The sequence below is a fragment of the Paralichthys olivaceus genome, chromosome 10, assembly GCF_024713975.1.
Source record: "Paralichthys olivaceus isolate ysfri-2021 chromosome 10, ASM2471397v2, whole genome shotgun sequence".
NCBI lineage: Eukaryota > Metazoa > Chordata > Actinopteri > Pleuronectiformes > Paralichthyidae > Paralichthys > Paralichthys olivaceus.
The window spans coordinates 18070972-18089655 of NC_091102.1; the positions used below are offsets into that span (position 1 = coordinate 18070972).

At 41.0% G+C, this 18684-nt stretch overlaps 1 protein-coding gene across 2 annotated transcripts in view; it reads left to right on the plus strand.

Annotated features, from left to right (window-relative positions):
• Positions 1–2033: 2033 nt before the first annotated feature.
• The window catches only part of LOC109642225 (receptor activity-modifying protein 1-like), a 51743-nt gene continuing 35092 nt past the window's right edge, over positions 2034–18684 (plus strand). Inside the window, exon 1 of one of the 2 annotated variants that reach the window (XM_069533379.1) lies at positions 2034–2834. In XM_069533379.1, the coding sequence (XP_069389480.1) occupies positions 2777–2834 (58 nt within the window). In that variant the 5' untranslated portion in view covers positions 2034–2776. The remainder of the gene's footprint in view (positions 2835–18684) is intronic. The other variant, XM_069533378.1, reaches the window with a different exon arrangement.

Below are 18684 nucleotides of genomic sequence, written 5' to 3' on the forward strand. Positions count from 1 at the left end.
ATGAATGTGGATATTAAAAAACATTGGAAATGTTTGTTATCATCATGTATTTGCATTAACAATTAAAATACAGAAAGACATTTCCATGATACAATCAAATCACTTGATGTTCACATCAACCATCCACCCTTTATCAATAACCATATCATCATCTGGCTTCATTCAACTGATCTAAGATGTGTTTGGAGATGTGTCAATGCATTTTTAGATTTTCTTTTTTTCTCTACGGTAATGAAACCTCTTATAGGCTCAAGAGGTCACTGTTGCATCAGCTCTGACAATAGGACTGGTCATTTGTTGACCTGAGGCAGATGAGAGGGCTTTTTTTTTAAGTTAGCAGGAAGCAGCAAGCAGTGGCAAAACAAAGTGACACACATGGTGGCTGTGGACTCAGGTTTCCCTTTAACCAGAAGGTCAGTGGTTTGATTCCCCGCTTCTCCAGTCTGCAAGTGGCCTTGGGTAAAATGCTGAACCCTAAATTGCCCCTGTGCTGATAGTGTGTGAGTGGTGTGTGACAGAAAAGCTCTGTGTATGAAAGTGTGTGAATGGGTGAATGTCTCTTTACTGTAAAGTGCTTTGAGTGGTCGATCAGACTGGAAAAGCTCTACATACATGTGTGTTCAACTTGTCATTCCTTTCCATCAGTGAATGTGATGAGGGATGATTGAGTGAAAACTAGTCGTACAACTAATGTCAGAAAAGATTCAAAATGAGGATGATTTACTATAAATTAAACTACAGAGTGTCTATAGGGAACGGTGATTTAGTGATAGATTGAGAGAAATCCTTATTTATCTCCCAGATGTTTCAGACCAAGCTCTTCCTCACTCGGAGCTGTTGTCACCATGGTAGAGAGTCTGCCGACTGAACCACAGGCGCCCACTGGCTCTGTGACTATTTAAGTCATCACGCTTCAGACCCCTGCTGTCGTTGCATGAAGGCCACTTTGAGGTGACTCCTTAGGCTCTGTTCAGACCTGGTGTTAACATCCATACTGACAGATCCGATCACAAGTGGGCAGCTCTACGCTCATGTTCACACCTGCCATTCAAATTCTTACTGAATGTGGCCACTTGTGATTAGATCTAGTATCTGCGCTCAGCAATTGCACACCTCCGTCATTTCCCATTTGACATATGTGTGCTTGTCAAATGAGAAATGACTTTTCATTTCCTGAGGTGTTTTTCTTTCTTTGGTCTGTGAGCTTTCTCTGATGTAACACGGAGATACACAAAGTTAGTTTCTGTCAGTGAGGAGCATAACACAGCAAAGGTTGAGCTAACACTCCAGTCCCCTCCATCCCACGTAGATGAGTCATCTTTGGGCCTTTTGATATAAATGAATGTGTTTATTCACACAGGGTTCATAGAAGAGCTGCAGCCACAGAGAGACACTTTTTATACAATTCAAAATTCACAACAAACTCGTATGTTTCCAGCTCCTCTGGTCTTTGAAATAAAGGATGAAAACATACTCAAATGTATTTTTAAAGGCCATGAGGGCTTTTATTTTTTTTAACCGTGCATACATTACATCACATTACAGTACGTTTTTTAAGCAGAGGACTTACAGCAGAGTAAACTGTACAATTAGAAATGCACCAGAATGCATGTGTAGTGCAGATTCTAATGCATTTACTGCTAAATACTGCAGTAAAATATTCTACTTTATTATCCTGTCATCTTAACCACAACAGCCAGCCTCACACTGGTGCTGGAGTGCTGCTGAATTATTTTAAATTAATTTCTGCTCAAATCTGCCCAACAATTTCAGGGTAACATTCAGTGTTCTCCTTTGATAAAAATGAAAACTTACCATATCTTCTTTAATATCTCTTTCCGTGAAAGTGACAAATTGGACAAAGTTATTCAGCATCCATCATCATAATATAAATTAAATTGTGGGGGAAACTCTATAGCTCCCTATTTAAAGCTTGTTATTCGACTAAATTGAGTGTACTATAAACCACCACTAGATGGCGATGTCGTACAATTGTGAACCCTCTAGAGCTCAAATCCACTCAGTGTGTCCACTCTGCACCTGTGTTCAAATCCGCACCGCAGCTTGGCATCACTACTTTTACGCACACCAAGCTCTCCAGAATCAAGACTGTGTACGTTCAGGATAATATATTTCTGTACTGCTTCAGTAACATGGTAACACCACAGTTTTGTAGAACTATGTAGAAACTGAATCAACAATCTGCAGTTGAAGTTTGCTGCTTTGGTCACTGTCAGGTGTGTATCCGATGAACCAGTGGAAAAGTACCACCTCATCAGAACCACCCTCACCCTGCTGCGCTGTGACTGCTGCACTTGGGTCAGTTCGGTGTGTCCTCCGCTCACCCACAGTCGTGTCCTCCCTTTGAGAGAAGCAGCGTGTGTACACCCCCTCTCTCTTTCTCTCTGCTCTGCATAGTCCCAGTCTGGCGCCTCCCGTTGCGCACAGCACAGAGCAGATGCAAACAACTCTCCAAGCGCGATCCACATTTCTCCCAAACTCAGGACGGCTGCTTAGACAGATGGATCCAACTGTACCAGCCATATGTTCTTGACTTACTAAGGAGTCGCAGTAATAAGGACGAATCTTGATGCGCAACGTCGAGCAGTTTTACGCACGGTGCAGGAGCAGAAGCCCTTTGGCTCTTTGACCGGCATTAAATGGATTTCTTCACCTGCTGTCACTTATGGTGTTGCCTCCCACACTTTGAGCTCCACTAAGTTGCTCTTCCCTTCACGTCCCTCCCAAACTTCGCTCAGTGGACCGTTTTGACAGGATGGGATCGCAGACCGGGACAGCTCTGTGCAAACACATGCTTCTGTGGTTCATTGTAGGTGAGTCCTGACACAGTGTGGCTGCATTGGTGAAAAGGCTTTAAAATGCATAACTGTTACCTCAGGAAAATATCATAAGAAGAAAAATATATGTACCCTGCGGAATCAATTTGGAGCTGAGGGGTTTGGATGTAGCCTAGATTGTGTTCCTTAATAAAGCAGATTAAACCCAGTTCAAATGCAGAGTCAAATGGAGGGAAATCCATTTCTGAAGGAGAAACTTCAAATAAGCAGTGTAACAATGTCCCGTAGACTTGTGCTTGCATGTGATGCTTAGCAAACAAATTAACATTTACTTTTATGATCTTATATATGGAGTGGCCCGTGAAATACTTGATTCTCTCTGAGTTTATCCTTATAGTATTAACCAGCTAACCTGGTTTTAGATTTACAATAGGATTCGTGTTGTGGTGATGTGTGAACAGAATAATCTTTGTTTAAACTACAGATTTGCAGTTTAATTGGGAATCTGTGGATGTTCAGGGTGGAAGCGGAAGTTCTTGTAACCAAGAACAGGTTTGAGAAGCAACTGGTTGGTTCACTACAGGCTTTCTCCAAATAGATAGATGGATAGACAGATAGATAGATAGCACTTGTAATTTTACATTTCTATGAAGAGATTCTGTGGATTTATTTTCATTCCTCAACCTCTGACCATTACATATCTTACCCTTACATGAACTGCAATGCAACCCCATCCACTAACCCCAAAGCATTTAACATCATGAAGTTTTGGAAAAATGTACTGTGTCCTGACTTTTATTTTTTGTACTCTTGATATGAACTCATGAGTTTATTAAAAAAAAGGACATTAATACACATCTGCACAGTTGAAATACACGTTGGAAGTACTACACACTGCAGTATGCGCACACACACGCCAAGGCGCTCCCTGCCAAAGATGTTCAGGCAAGCGTCCTCTGCTCTTTTACCCTTTTGGCTCCTCTTACTGTAGGTGTTCTCCATTTACAGGGAGAAAGTTATGACTCATCACAGCAGCAACAGGTTGCCTCATTACTGTTTCACCACATTCCCATTTGAAGAAAAGCTGGGGGTTTTTTTGACTCTGTAAAATCACTTTTCAAAAGAATGAATCCTCCCTGAATACTCTTCTTATCGGTCTAGGAAGCATTTAAAGTGCCAGTCTCACAGGGATACTTTAATCAATAGAGCAGGAAGTTGATACAAATATAAATAATCTCTGCTGTTGAATTCATCAGAATCGTTTTGCTGAGACAGAAGTTATTTTTAGTTTTCTTTGGTAATGTGAGCAGAATGGATGGAGGATACCCTGACCCTCCTCCACATCGATATGAAGGGCTATGGCACAGAGAGACACTTCCATCCTCCTCCCCTGACATCACCATCCTTCATCTGACAGCTCACAATTCAAAATGAATTCTTTTGAAAGATTTCCTGCACATAAGCAACTACACGGTGGTGAGATGACAATAAGGGAAACACTTTGACGAATGCCTCGGGCAGACATCCTGCCACGCTGACAGTTTGACTGAGTATGCTGTAAGCAATCACAGTGTTTGATGCAGTGAATTATGGGTCAGGAGACCATGTCCACCAGGTCCCTACATAGCAAGAGTGGGTGGGCTGTTGTTTTGTTGTACCGAGTCTTGGTCCTGGGCAAGTTTTCAAATCAGTTTCTCCTCCAGAACCACAAACACGTTATTGAAAGAAAAGCTTGAGTTAATAAACTTTGTTTGAGTGGCTTCATTCAGAATCAACCAAGCTTTCTGAAATCTGCCTGATTCAAAGGATCATCTCAGACTCTTTGATGTCTAACATAATAAAATCCTCACATGATTATGTACGTCAGTGTTTTAATGCTCATACTTATCATTCCTCCTGTCCATGTGACCATGAAGTGATTCCCGGCCGAGGCAGGTACGAGACTTCAGAAGTTAGTCAGACCAAGTGGTTTATCTCATCCAGCAGTCATAGGTGAGGTTATTGATGGTTATTAAAACTCCATGTGAACACCAAGGCTTATCCAGTGCTCTGTTACGGCTAAAGAAAACACAACAGAGGGACATTTTTCATAAAAGGGCTCTAAATTTGGATGATACCGACTTGGACTCCTCAACCATAGACTCCTCAACCTCCTGAAGCTAAGACTAAAATTAAACCTGCTTTGATTGAGGGCAGTGCAAAAAACAACAACACAGACATGAACTTATTAAGCTGATTCAGAGGACGCAAGAGTAAACAGTTTGTGGCCAAACAACAAATTTATGATCCATCTTTATTTATAAGCTTTACACTACTTCACCTGCTAGTTGTCAACTTGGCCTGTCTGCCCTTTTTCACTGGGCAGGTAACTTGTGTGGCTACGTGGAACTTTTACCTACGGGGGCTGAATGATCTATGAGAATGTTGAGAGTGAACCAAGACATGAAGTTGCAGACTGGAAAACTTAAGCAATGAGCTAAGTGATGCTAAATAACTCAGAGGAGCTGATGGAGAATCTCTTTTGCTAAGAATTAGGACTTTGGATTTAAACTTTTTACAGTGACAGTGATGTGTTAGCGATTTACATTTTGATTACGTTGCTTTGTGCAGTAGAAGTTGAGAAAAGCGACTTTTTCAAGCAGAAGCAATAAAAATCAATCGCATTTATGCAAATGTTCTTGCACAGGCACCATCTAATCAATCATGTTTATGCAAATACAGGTCCTACCTGACATAAGAACATCAAAATGGGGTAGAGATTGTTATGGCAGAGGGAATCACCCTGCTCTCTATGATCTGATATTATTTACTTACTCATAACTGGGAAACCAAGGCTGGAGAGAGGTGGCAGAGGCCGATTATGAACATGATCCACTGTCAACACTTACGTGTGATCGCTCCATAGCAGCAGTATTGTATTTGAACTGTTTCCGGAACAGATAAGAATTAGTTGCATCACTGTGAAAAGATGTGACTGTTTATCCAACTGAGATACTGTGGTTAGTTGGCTGACATCCTGCAGCACCAGCAGGCACAAGTGTTTCTTTCTTTTTTTTAAAGTTAACAGTGTGAACACAAGAGAGTGGGAGGGGAGCAGCAGAGGGAGGGAGACCGAGAGACTTGTTGACCCCCCACTGCTCCAGATACATTTCAGGTTTCTGTGACATCACTACCTGAGAGAGTGATGTTAATGTCTTTCAGGTTTTCAACCCAGTCTTCAGTAAGCTCACATTTATCTAGAGAATATCGATGTCCGTTTTTCAACCTTCTCTTGGTGTCTCTACTCTGCTTGGACAGAGAAGCAGGTTTTTCTGGAGCAAAGGTCTCGGCGGGATATTTTTAAGAATCTCCATAAATCAGTGGAGACACAGAGCTAGAATCATTCTAACAATACTGAGAGAGATAAATGAGGAAGGCAGAGTGTGTAAGTGAAAGTTTTAATAGTGCTGATAAATATCGGATTCCTTTGTCTAGTGTGTGTGTGTGTGTGTGTGTGTGTGTGTGTGTGTGTGTGTGTGTGTGTGTGTGTGTGTGTGTGTGTGTGTGTGTGTCCATCCATATTTGGGTGCATCCTCTGTGACACACACTGGACTTTGGCTAATTAGAGAGGTGAGGAACGCGGGATGAAAAGATTAGAAGAGAGCTAACAAAAGTGGCCGTGCCCTTTGAAAAAGCTGTTTTAGATGCGCAATAGAAAGCTTCCTTCTTACACCTCCTCTTCATGCTGATTCTCTCCCCCTCCGTTCCCACTAAGAGTTCCTCATGGGGGACGTGAATGTAGATATGCAGCAACGGACACATTTAACATCAGTTAAATGCATAAACTGAATGGTGGAGGAAGTACTCAAACATTTTACTCAAGTTAAGTACAATTTAATAGACAAAAATGTGCTCAAGTAAAAGTACCACATTATATATTCAAGTAAAAGTAATTAAGTACTAAAATACTTGCAAAGTGTAGCGTATTCCCTAATGAAACAGTCTAACAAAATGATTAGAGCTGAAGCTACGTTATTACTATACGTTTTAGTTTGAAACCAGTATTTTCTAACTTGAATGATCTCTGTCCATATGAGTGTATTGGCTCCATATCAGTTTCAATCTAAAACACCTAAAAACGCACCATATGACCACTCGCCTACACTGGGAATGTGCTTGTGGGTGTAAACAGGAAGCATCCTATTGTTACTTACAAAAAGAGCTGGGACACAGCAAGTATACAAATGAATAATAGCTTGTCTCCAATGCATGTCAGCAGTTGTATCATTGCAAAATGCTGAATTTAACTGAACAACAAAAATGTAATAGTGTGGATGGTGGAGGCCTCCTCTGAATCCAGGTGTTTCTACACCAGTGAGTTGTGCTGCAGATGAGCTTTGCCTTCATTGATCTACTCTACTTTTACGAATATAAAAACAGTGAATATGAGATGAAATGCATTGGAAAAATGTGGTGGGGTAGAAAATATTGATATTTAAATCGACTTAAGTAAAGTGCAGATACAGGAAGATGCACCGAAATTAAATAAATGTACTTTGTTTCCATCCACCACTGCTTAAATGAGACGTTTTCTACAAGCCAAGCCCACTGAAGACAGGAAATTCAAATAAAGAGCCAGGGTTGTGCTTATACACTGGACTTCAGTATTCAGCTTTTGAAATCTTAGCCTGTAGTGAAGTTTGCTGCATTAAAATCAGGACACTGCAGTCCAATCCCTGTGTGCTGAGGAATTATTTATAACTTTGCTTTAAAGATCCCAATTTCATACTCTTTCAGGGAGATTAGCAAGCCCAAAGGTCCAGCCATTATTGGAGAGCCAGTGTTTTGTGTCTGTACACAGTTGTGAGGACAGAAGGAATTTAAGGGGCGCTGAGAGCGTCTGGCTGCGCCCGCACTAACACTCGCTGTGAGCAACTCTTCCTAATTAGATGTAGATCCTTGGTAATGCTGGGAGACATCAACCGTCTCTCTTGTCACAATTGCTTTTTGAAATGAACAAACCACCCATTGTGTGTGTGTGTGTGTGTGTGTGTTCAAAATCCATTTAGCATAATTGTTGTAACCCACTCGCCAAAACCACTGATGTTACTTTAAATGATGAAAGATATTGAATTTTCAATACCAATATTTTTCTTCAGTCATTATTTTGTCCAAACACAGCAACATTTAGTGGAGCAACTGAAATATGTTAGGAAAATCAATCCTGTCATGATTAAAGTAATTGCTTTTTTGACTTGGGACACGGTATTATATTGCTAAAATATCTGTCTTTTGAGCTGTTAAATGAGTTCACCAGGCACCAGCTGGTTGCTAACCATCTTTTCTGCTGTTTATCAGCTCAGTTTATTGTTTTTTATTACAGCATCTAAAAACTAGAATGGCACTCAGAGTGCCTACCTCTGCTAAGGCCCAGCAGTCTCCTTAAATTCATTCGAGCCACACTAAATTTGACACACTAATAGATATCAGTTCCCTATATGTGCCTTACTTTTTCCGTCAAGAATACAGTGAAAATGTTTCCGCACCAGACTTTAAATGCTTCGTCCCCAATTCATACCACATTCTTTCACCATGTTTTGTGGAAATCCATTCAGTGGTTTTTGTGTAATCTTGCTAACCAACAAACAAACAAAAAGACAAGGGTGAAAACATAACCTTCATGGGGGAGGAAACAATGCTCCACAACAGAAAAAAAACGTGTTTCCAAAACTCAGACAAAGAGCTGAAAGGCTCTAAAACACTGCATGGAGCTGAGGAGAAGTTCAGACTTGGGTGATGATTCTATTTTCTACACAAGCAACCTTTGTTATTTTATAAATACAACCATATTGAGGCACAGCATTAAAAATAGACACCTCAGTGTTTGGTTTGAGATGAAACCAAAAGCCTTGGATAAGCGGCTGGGGGAGTCGCAGACGGCCCTGGCGTGCAGACTCTGTACAGCCACTAATTGGGCACTGAAGCCACCGATATTATATATTTAACTATTTAACATTTACATAACATAATGGATGGCAGCTGATTCAACCCCAGTTGGTCACTTGTTGATGAATCGATGAATTAATGAGCCTTTGCCTTGTCGGTCATATCAACAAGGCTCCACTTTAAACGCTGTCATACACAAACACCCTTGGCAACCCTGAAACAATAACAAGTCCAAATTTAACATCTGAGTCTGTGTCAATTATACAGTATCTACCTGTGTATGTCTGTGTATTTCACCATATTTTTGTCATTCTAAAACGAGAATAGGAAACCACGAACAAACACTCCTCCTCCTTCAAATCCAAGACGCAGCTCTCTCACTGAGGAACAAAGAGCAGATTTTACAGCCCATTTATCTGGGCCGCTGCTCTCATACATTACATTTAACCTTACATAATAGTGACATAGTGAGCCTGTCGCTGTGGCTTATTCAACTAGTGCATCAGGCTGGAATTTTCTTTTGCAGATTTGTTTTAGTGGCATTCTAAATTCTGCGTCATTTGAAAGAACATGATGGCACGTCAAAGTGGTCATGTTCGGGATCCAAGCCCACGACGTTGAGAGCTCATGGCACATGACTCATGCAAAGCCACCCAAAAAAGCCTGAAAGGGATTTCTCCAAACATTTCTCCAACCAGACTGGTCAAAATATATATAACAGTGACCTGAGGCAGGAGTGACTGACGAATAGAGACACATAATTCTTGTAGTCAGGACTTGTCTTCCAAACAGTTTTGTGCTTGTGACCAATGAGCTGCTCAAGGGGAACAGTGTGGGACTTCTGGGCTACAGTACAGGACAGCAGGAGGCATGATAACTTCCAACAGACACGAACCTCCAGTGGCAAAGTATTGCCCAGTATTATAGTGTGAGAGGTAAGAGGCAAACAAAACTAAAGAGGTTATGTTTGCATTGGTGTTTGTGCGTCGGTTCGTTAGCAGCTAAAACTGCTGGGCGGGTTACCTTGGGATTGTTGGGAGGATGTATGGGTCAGGAAAGAACCTTTTACATTTTGGTGCAGCTCCAGGGTTTTACCCCTTTTATTTAAGAAGTAATAATGAAAAGAACAATCTGTATAGAGTAACATGAACAGGTTAACATTTGATGCTGATCCAAAAAAAATCATTATTCAGTTACATGTGGTAACAAATATTTATTTCAACTATATTAGAGCAGGGATATTTTGCCTGCATTCAATCTCTGGGCACATGGTTTATGTATCTGATGCAACATCTGCGATATGATGATAAAGAGGCCAATCAGCCTTGGCGGAGGTATGCTCTCTACGTGCTTCCTACTAGTTACACCAATTATATTAAAAAGCTGTAATTAGACATAGGAGATAGGGATAAATAGTGTTTGTGGAGACAGTTATTCAAATTCAACAGTTATATGCTAGATTTAGAGCCTCAGCTGTACTAATCCCATGCATAACTCAAGTAGTGAACATATTGTGGGTGAATATTACCTTCTCAACAATCACTATTGAGATTGTGCTGATGTTAGCTTTAAGCCCAAAGCACAGCTGAGCCTCACAGATCCACTGGTACTGCTTCAGTCTTTATCTTGTTAACCACACAGATTTAAAGCTGAAATAAATGAGATTGCAATTCAACTGAAAAGTATATTTGCACTTATTAATTCACAAAGACTAGAAGGAAACTAAATAAAAACTAATTGAAGTTGTAAGAAAAGTAGATTTTTGTATCATGTCAATACAGCAATGAGCTATCCTGATCTGGAAATCTCAAATGAGGGAGGAGTTTAGTTGACATTCTTGAAGCTGATTTGAGGGCATGTTGTGTCTAATAGCCTATAATGTGCATATTTGTGGTAAGATTTTAAATATATACGCTGTGTGTAGTACATGTAATGGAGTATGTACAATATGCAATATATAATTATACATTTCATAAGGTAGCTCCCTGTGTGCGAGGTAGCTCTCAAGTGTAATTGCTTGTGCATCTTCCCCCAGCTTTATAGGATATAAATAATAAATATGGCATTTTAGACTCTGGGTTTCTGGTGCCATTCAGTCTCCACACAGATCATGAGGTCAGGGCTTTGAACTAGTGACCTTCAATTCCTCTGCTCTGTGATGGCAGCTTCAGATTCTCAATACTCAGCTCCATTATGCGACCGCGATGCTGCACTGAGCTCAGCCTCAGATCTGATTTCATAGCCTATTTATTGGCAGAAATCCTCCCTCGTAGGTCACATTTCTAAACACCTCAGTGAAGGAAATTCATGTTGGATCTACTGTAAAGGTTTCAAATGAAAAATGTATTTTACAGCTCCAGTGATTTGCCTTCCGTCAGCATTTTTCATTCTTATTTATTTATTTTTCATTGTTTCTCTCTTCAGTGCTTGTGATGCATAATTCACCAATTTACTGGAGGGGACTTTTGTACATTGTCATTTAAATTAGAACATGAACTTACTTCTAAATTTCAAATGAGCAGGACAATTCTTAATGTAACATTCATATCCTGTTAAGATGAACGATGACACACTGTGTGGCTGTGCATCATTTATTAGTAAACCCAACATCTAGTGCAGGGTTTTCCAAAGTGTGGGCTGCGGCTCACTGCTGGGCCTTGGAGGGGTTGCAGGTGGGTCTCAGGCTGGGCTATAAAAATTCATCTATTCAGCAAAGTCATCAAAAATATATATTCTTAAAGATAAAGCGAGGATGTCTTCATTGTTGTTGAGGCTCTTCTCTCCCTCTGCCTCTCTCCACATTAACCTGTTTCATAGCTGGTCCTGACTGGTGTGTGCCTATGGAGTTGTGTGTGTTTCTGTTTGTGCTTGTGCATGCGTGTGCACTTGCAAAGCAGTAACCCAGTTTTCACTGTCACGCCTCAGCAGCTAATGAGCAGCGTTGAGGGCACTGCTAGTTAGTGAAGCATGTGTGAATGTGTATGTGTACATTGTGTGTTAGATACTGGTGTGTGTGTGTGCTGTCCATAGTGGAATAGCCATCTGCAATTATCCCAGATGCATTGAGCTAACAAGTATTTCAGCACCTTGGTCATGGAAAACCCATTACATGCCACTCACACACACACACACGTATTATCATATGCTTTCATACTCGGCACCCACTCTCAGACAATGGGAGTCTCACACAAACTTGCATTCACAACACACAAAGGAATTAGTTCACACATGGTACACTGTATGTGTGAACACAGTCATGTGAGGCACTATGTGAGTCACACAAGCTCTCCTATGTCATAGCGGTGCCCTTGAGCAAGATAACCAATGCTCAGTTAATGTCGAGTGTCATCAGAGGCTGTGGTTGTGTATCGACACATGTACTAACTGTAACTGAAGGTAGTAACCTGAATAGTATCAGTCATATTTCAATAATTTTAAAGGGAGTGATCTATGCTATGAACCTCCACTTAAAAGTGGAGTTGCTGATTCTGGGGAACAAGCAGCGTTGCCAGATGGGAAATGTTGTAGTATTGTACCAGAAGCTTAAAATGATCGTATTTTGAGGAAAATGGTCGAGCGCAACCAGAGTAGGGATGGGATGTCAATACCGATGTTTTGAAGCTGTGTCGAGATCCCGAAGCGCAGTTGTTTTGAAATACTGCTCTGAACCGTGGCTCAAAACGGTCATGTCACGTGACCATGCATGTAACGCTTTGGTGCATCACACCATAGGTATGAGCTATGGGTATGAAAAGTCCAACGTATCTTGCAATTCAGGATATCATTGCATTAAATTATAACGTTTTCATGGGATTAAGCAGATGCTGTAGATCGTCCAGCCAATCAAGCAAAATGTGTCACATTCATCATCACAACATGCATGATTTGCTGGAAAGACGTCACACGAGAAGAGTTGCTTAAACACAGATGTGATCCATATTTTACAATCCAGATTACAGCTGATAATACTAAGTGTTACAAAACGATCAAATGATCGTACATTGTAGAAATGTTGTCATTATTGATCGTACAAAGGACAAAATGATGGTACAAATAGAATAATTATCATACATCTGGCAACACTGGGAACAAGTATTTATATTTGAAAACATTCCACTCCTCAGAGGCTCCACCCCCACAAGGTTCTCCAGTGCACACACCGAACATACAGTTAGCAGAATGTGAGGAGATATTAGCATAATTTGACAAATAGTTTATTGAATTAAAATGGTTTACCCTGCCTTTCCTATATTCTAATGCTTACATCCTGTGAAAAACGATCTTTAAAAGAAGCAAACCTACATCTCCCACTGCCTCAGACAGCTGTATCCTGACTGAAGCTGTATTACCATATGTGAAGTGATGGAAAATTACACTCAAGTACAGCATTGTACCATATAACATACCATAAAATATTTATATATTTTTCAGTATGTGGGATCCCAGTTGGACTCAAGCTCCTTGTACTGGAAGTGGAACTGGCTCGCACTTCCCACTCCCCATTAACCACACATAAACATTGACGACCCCCAGGACACATGTGTAACTTGTTCATATAAAAGTTTAAAACGAAATTGACATCTTCAAATGCGTTCAGGGCTGACATTCAAACACACCCATAAACCATCACATGGTTTGACCGTATATGTGCATAAATATATTCATGAGTGCACAACTGGAGACGCACAATGCACAATAAATGTCACATCAAGCTAAAGCTATGCAGCACTTCCATGCACATATAAACACAGGCTGTATGCAGCCACTTTACAGAGAGAGGTTTCTGTTTGAGCAAATTAGTTCTGCTCTGTTACAGCCAATACCCATCTACCACATTAAAGTCTGGATCTGGACATACATTTGCATTATTGCATTAACATGCACAGGTCACCTGCCTGCAGCAGTGTTTGTCTAAAGCCTGTTGGAGCGTTGACTCTACATTTTAAGATCTGATAGCAGCATTTAAGAATTTAGATTTTTACCCACAGAAAGTGTACGATGATATAAATGCAAGTGTAACATCTATAATTTAAGCACTAAAATTAGTAAAGTGGTTTGTCTCACTCTTTCTGTTCAGTGTTGTCACTTGGACTTAAGCTGTGATCAATACATGTTGCTGCCAAGTTTAAATTGTTTTACCCAAAGTTTAATATTTTAACACATAGAATCCACTTCCCTCTTACAGTCTGCAGTCAACAATATGAGGCCTGCTGCCCTGTGCAGTCTGCTTCTTTAAATAATTTAAACCACAAATGCCAACTATTGGAATCAAAGTTGTGCATTCAAGTACCATGTCCTCTTCAGACTCGAGGAAGTGAGCTGGACGGCTTGAAAGGGGCCAACGTTGTGCTTAGGCAGAATGTGCAGTGTTTGCAGTTAAAGTCAGTGGAAAGATGTGAATGGGTCTGATCAGATGCAAATTCATCTCTGAAGGCGAGAGACACTGCAGGAAAACACACACACGCAGTTGGTACAGTACAGCAGTCTATTCTAGGCAGAAATCTATTTCACTTTCTGTCTGGGCACAAAACAAAGATAGTAGATCAAGAGGCATAATTAAAATAAGAAAATTGGGTTTCAGTATTCATTACATTCATTTAAGAAAGACTTAAAACCACATGTAGAGAAAGAGATGTTGAGCTTCTCTTTGATATTCCTGATGGGCCTGTGTTCAAACTGCAGGGCCGTTGTGTCATTTTCGCTTTGGAGTGAATGCATAAAACCTAATGGTAGATTCTACCTTCTTAGAGGTGACACATTTTATGGTCATAGGTATATCTTCAAACTTGTGCCAAGTTTCCCTTAGAGAATGTTGTCAAAGGTTATGGGCACTCTGAGCTCACAACACGTTTTTTGGAAGAATATCTGAAAGTCTTCAACATATATACTACATTGGTCGGGACAGACATAAATGTACAGCCACTTCACTGGTTGACTGAGGCATAGACCACAAGATGATTATTTAGTTTTTTCCTATTTTTGTCATTTTTCTTTGATTGCATTAGATTTAGGTAAGGTAATAAAAATATAAATACAAAATAACATATCCTATCGCCCTACTATTTTGCCTTTGATACACAGTAAAATAGACCTAAATCTGATGTATTCCTGTATTCACACGGAACATTACCCAGTTAATGGAGTTTTTGAGTCTCATATGTGGCATTTAAACACTGTTGTTAAGGTTTGACATGCGTAGACCATTTACATGCATGGAAAAATTCACACATGATCCCCCTGATGGAGTAATGTTTCCTGTTAAGGGGCAGGGTCACTTAGTCGGATCATCCGTATTTATCTCTTATACCTTGTCAGTCACTGTCAGTCAACTCCTTTTGAAAATTTAATCAACCATTTCATATGCTCGTAATTGGAAGCTTGTCCGCCCTGTATGAACTGATTACAGGTGTAACCTGAGCATGTGATGAAAATTTTAAGGCTCAGCCTTTGCAGTTGAGTCCGGGCGGAAAAAAAGAGGAAGATTGAGTTGAGCACTTCCAGGGCGCTGGTTTATGGGAGACAAAGACAGGCTGAGAATAGGAGAGCAGCATATGTTGTGTTTCACAGCAGAGAGAGTTTGTAAATGACAGGTCCTTATTTGTGAAATTATGCATTATGCAGATGAGTCCTGGCTTCTGCTACCACACAGCATCATGGTCATTTACATTGTACCTCTTTGTGTTATCTCTCCTCTTTCATGCACCCTACACACTGCAGTGTTTAATGAAATTATATTTTCTAATAAATTAATACCCCCACCCCTTTCTCTCCATCTCTCGCTGTTTTTTGGTCTCCCCTGCTGCCTCCCTTCACTTCCAGTCAAATAGTATCATACTGCTTTTGCAAGTATGCCAGTGTGGCTACTGAGCCTGAATTAGACATTGTTAATGCCATGCAGACACCCAACTCTTTGTCTCCGTCTCGCTCATCCTTCTGTTCGCAGATGATGTCAAGTGAATCAGACAGATATCTCAGCTGTTTGTGGCAGTGACTGTGCTCTTCGCTGGCTCAGAAGTGCCGCTGGCACGACAGCAGAGTTGGCTTCGTATCATTTCTCTGATGGGATAACAAGAAAAAGAGAGAGAGAGCAAAACAAGCAGCTTTTGTGTTCTCAATCGGGAATTGGACGATTTGAGGAGAAAACCCACTCCTATGAAAACAAAACTTTAAAGGAGGAGATCATAATCATCCATGAGACTGTATGAACTGAAGTTAAGATAAACTTAATTCAAAGAGAAAGACTGATATTCCCTTAGCGGGAATGTGACCCGACAGAACCTCTTTAATGTCCTCCGGGTTTCCGGTGTTTAACAAGATACTTGGATGAAACACACAAAAGACAGAGGATTTATGCCTCTGTTTGGTTTAAGGGCAGAACATGAGAACAGAGAATTCAGTTGAGCGGTTTCCCTGTCCCTCTCAGGTCAGCATAATGTATAGTTGTAGGTTTTACTGCAGAGCACAGCAGGAAGCTTACACAGACATCAGTCGACAAGCTTTTTGTTTAAACCTCTGTCTGTGTGTGTATACAATTTAAAGAGGTAATAAGTCACCCTGATTGCAGGGAGCTATAATTAATGAGACAAATTTACAGTGTGCAATGGCTGTTAGGATCAAACTCCAGGTTTTCAAAGTGTTATTGACCAGTTAAAATGATGTGAGAAATTAATTCAAACACATTAGTCATAGGGAAACAGGATAAAAATAATGAAGTGATATATACACAGCAGCAGCAGCTCTGTGGTTCTACTCATACTTTGGCCACTTAATAAGTCCTCCACTGCAGCACTGGAGTGGATGAGTGGTTTGGTTTTAGGAGCTGTGGGCGGTGCTGTGACGTGGGACGAGACAACCATCAGCCCCTCTAGACTCATTCCCACCCAAAAATGTTTTAATCAGCCCATGAAGTGAACATGGCAGCTTCCCCTCAGCAGATTTCAGCTCTCTAATCCCTGGTGCTTCAGAGCGGAGCCAAAAGCAAACTGCATTATTCCAAAGGATGAAAACTGACGGGGATGTATGCTCAGTGACCTTGAGCTTTGTGGTACTTTTTCTGACTAACTTATCTATTTTTCTTTAGCAGAAATGAGGATGTAGTGTGTCTGTATAGGTGCGATCATGAATGCTGTGTGTCCTCCAGGTAGTTATCCATATGAAGGATGGGTTCTGCATGAGGATAGACGACAGGACAGCTCCCAATAAGTAAAGCCAAAGTTTCGCCCCCTTGTGGTTTGATGGAGTGTAGTTCAAAAACCCTTCCTGCTTCATGTTAGTGAATGGGACACAGACTGAAAAAGATGTTTTGTCATTTTATATAGTTCTCATCACACTGATGTATGGTCAAGTGTTCTTTGTCTGGTAAGTTTACTTTTAATTAGTTATTTGATTATATAAATACTGGATGAAACTGAGACTGACTCGGGATTGGACAAGTGCAAGTTCCATCCACTGTCTATACTGTTTATTCTTTGAGGGTCACATGGGGGCTTCAGCCAATCCCAGATGACGTTGGGCGACATGCAGGGACACCTTGGGAAAGTCACCAGTCACAGGGCCACCACACAGAGACATAAACAACCATTTAGAGTGCCATATCTAAGTTGCTTTGGATAAATGTGTTTGCCAAATTAGTAAACGTAAGTGTTACTGTGCTGTATTCAAGATATTCAGAGCTGACAAACAGCAGCACTAACCATGATAAACCACAGACACACACACACACTGCAGAGCCTCTTAGAGGAGAGCTGCCTGCTCCGCTACAGCCCATCTACCCCCTCACAAAGGAACATAATGTGCTTCTAGTGACTCTCAAAGCTCCACCAGACTTTCCAGCAGAGAGAATGAAAGTCCGAAAGCAGCTTTTCATGGCTGGTTAGCTGTGACTCTGCCTGTGACCTAAATTTACCCCGACTGGAACCCTGACAATTCCTAGCAACTGAAAAACTAGGAGAAAAAATAATGAAATACAAATTCTGAGCAGGCTAATGTTACTAAAAATAGAGCCACTACCGTGTGATGACATCTTGACACTGCATGGAGACAAACACTGTGTACTGTGTTGACATGATGCTCATTTCTTTTTTCAGGTCCTGCTTGCACTCTAAGTTATCCTGACAAGGCTATAGCCGTTTGCTTCATGTCAGTGGTTTCAACAGCCACTCTACTCACCTCTAATCAAAACCCCTCTGACACTGCATGGGTGCAAATGATCATTACAGCCAGTCAAGCATGTGTGTCTGTGCCATGCAGTTACTGTGAGTGTGTGCGTCTGTCTGTGTAGCACATGTCCTTTCCCTTCTTTGCTGAAGCCTTGCTGACACTTTGTGTAACCTAAATGACTCAGCTGCATGTCGTCCACTCTCCTCTGTTGGCTGGAATGACCAGTCTCTCTCTCTTTGTTTTTCATTTTTACTGTCTTCTCTGTCAGATTCTATCACAGACTAACATGCACCCACTTTATATCCAGGGATTTTGCACTATACACAGGTGTTTTTTTAATTCAAAAATCTTTAAACCCTAACTGGGTTAAAATATGATCAGGTAAAGCTGTTTTTCAGTCAGTAACTCGAGATTTTACACCGCACAGGGATACAGTCTCAGAGCAAATCCCTGAGTTTATGTGCACTCAGTTCAGAATCCGTTCTCACTTTTTCCTCAGACAGCAAGTGCACTGAGCAAGCTGTACAGCTCCCTCAAATCCAGCGACGCCATTCCTCTGGAGGCTCAAGACATCGATCGACACTCATGATTCTGCCCTCACTCGCTATCAGACCTTGTCCAGAGTTTATAAATAGGTCCTTGTGTGCCTGCTATATGCTTGCTGAAATGCTTTGCCTGTACTGACCCTCCATATATTGCTGCTTATCCTCTGTGTGCCCTAAATGACAATGTTTGCATGGTCTGTTCATTTCTAACAGCGGTAGTTTCCTGCAGCATCACCAAACTGAGGCTGTTATCACAG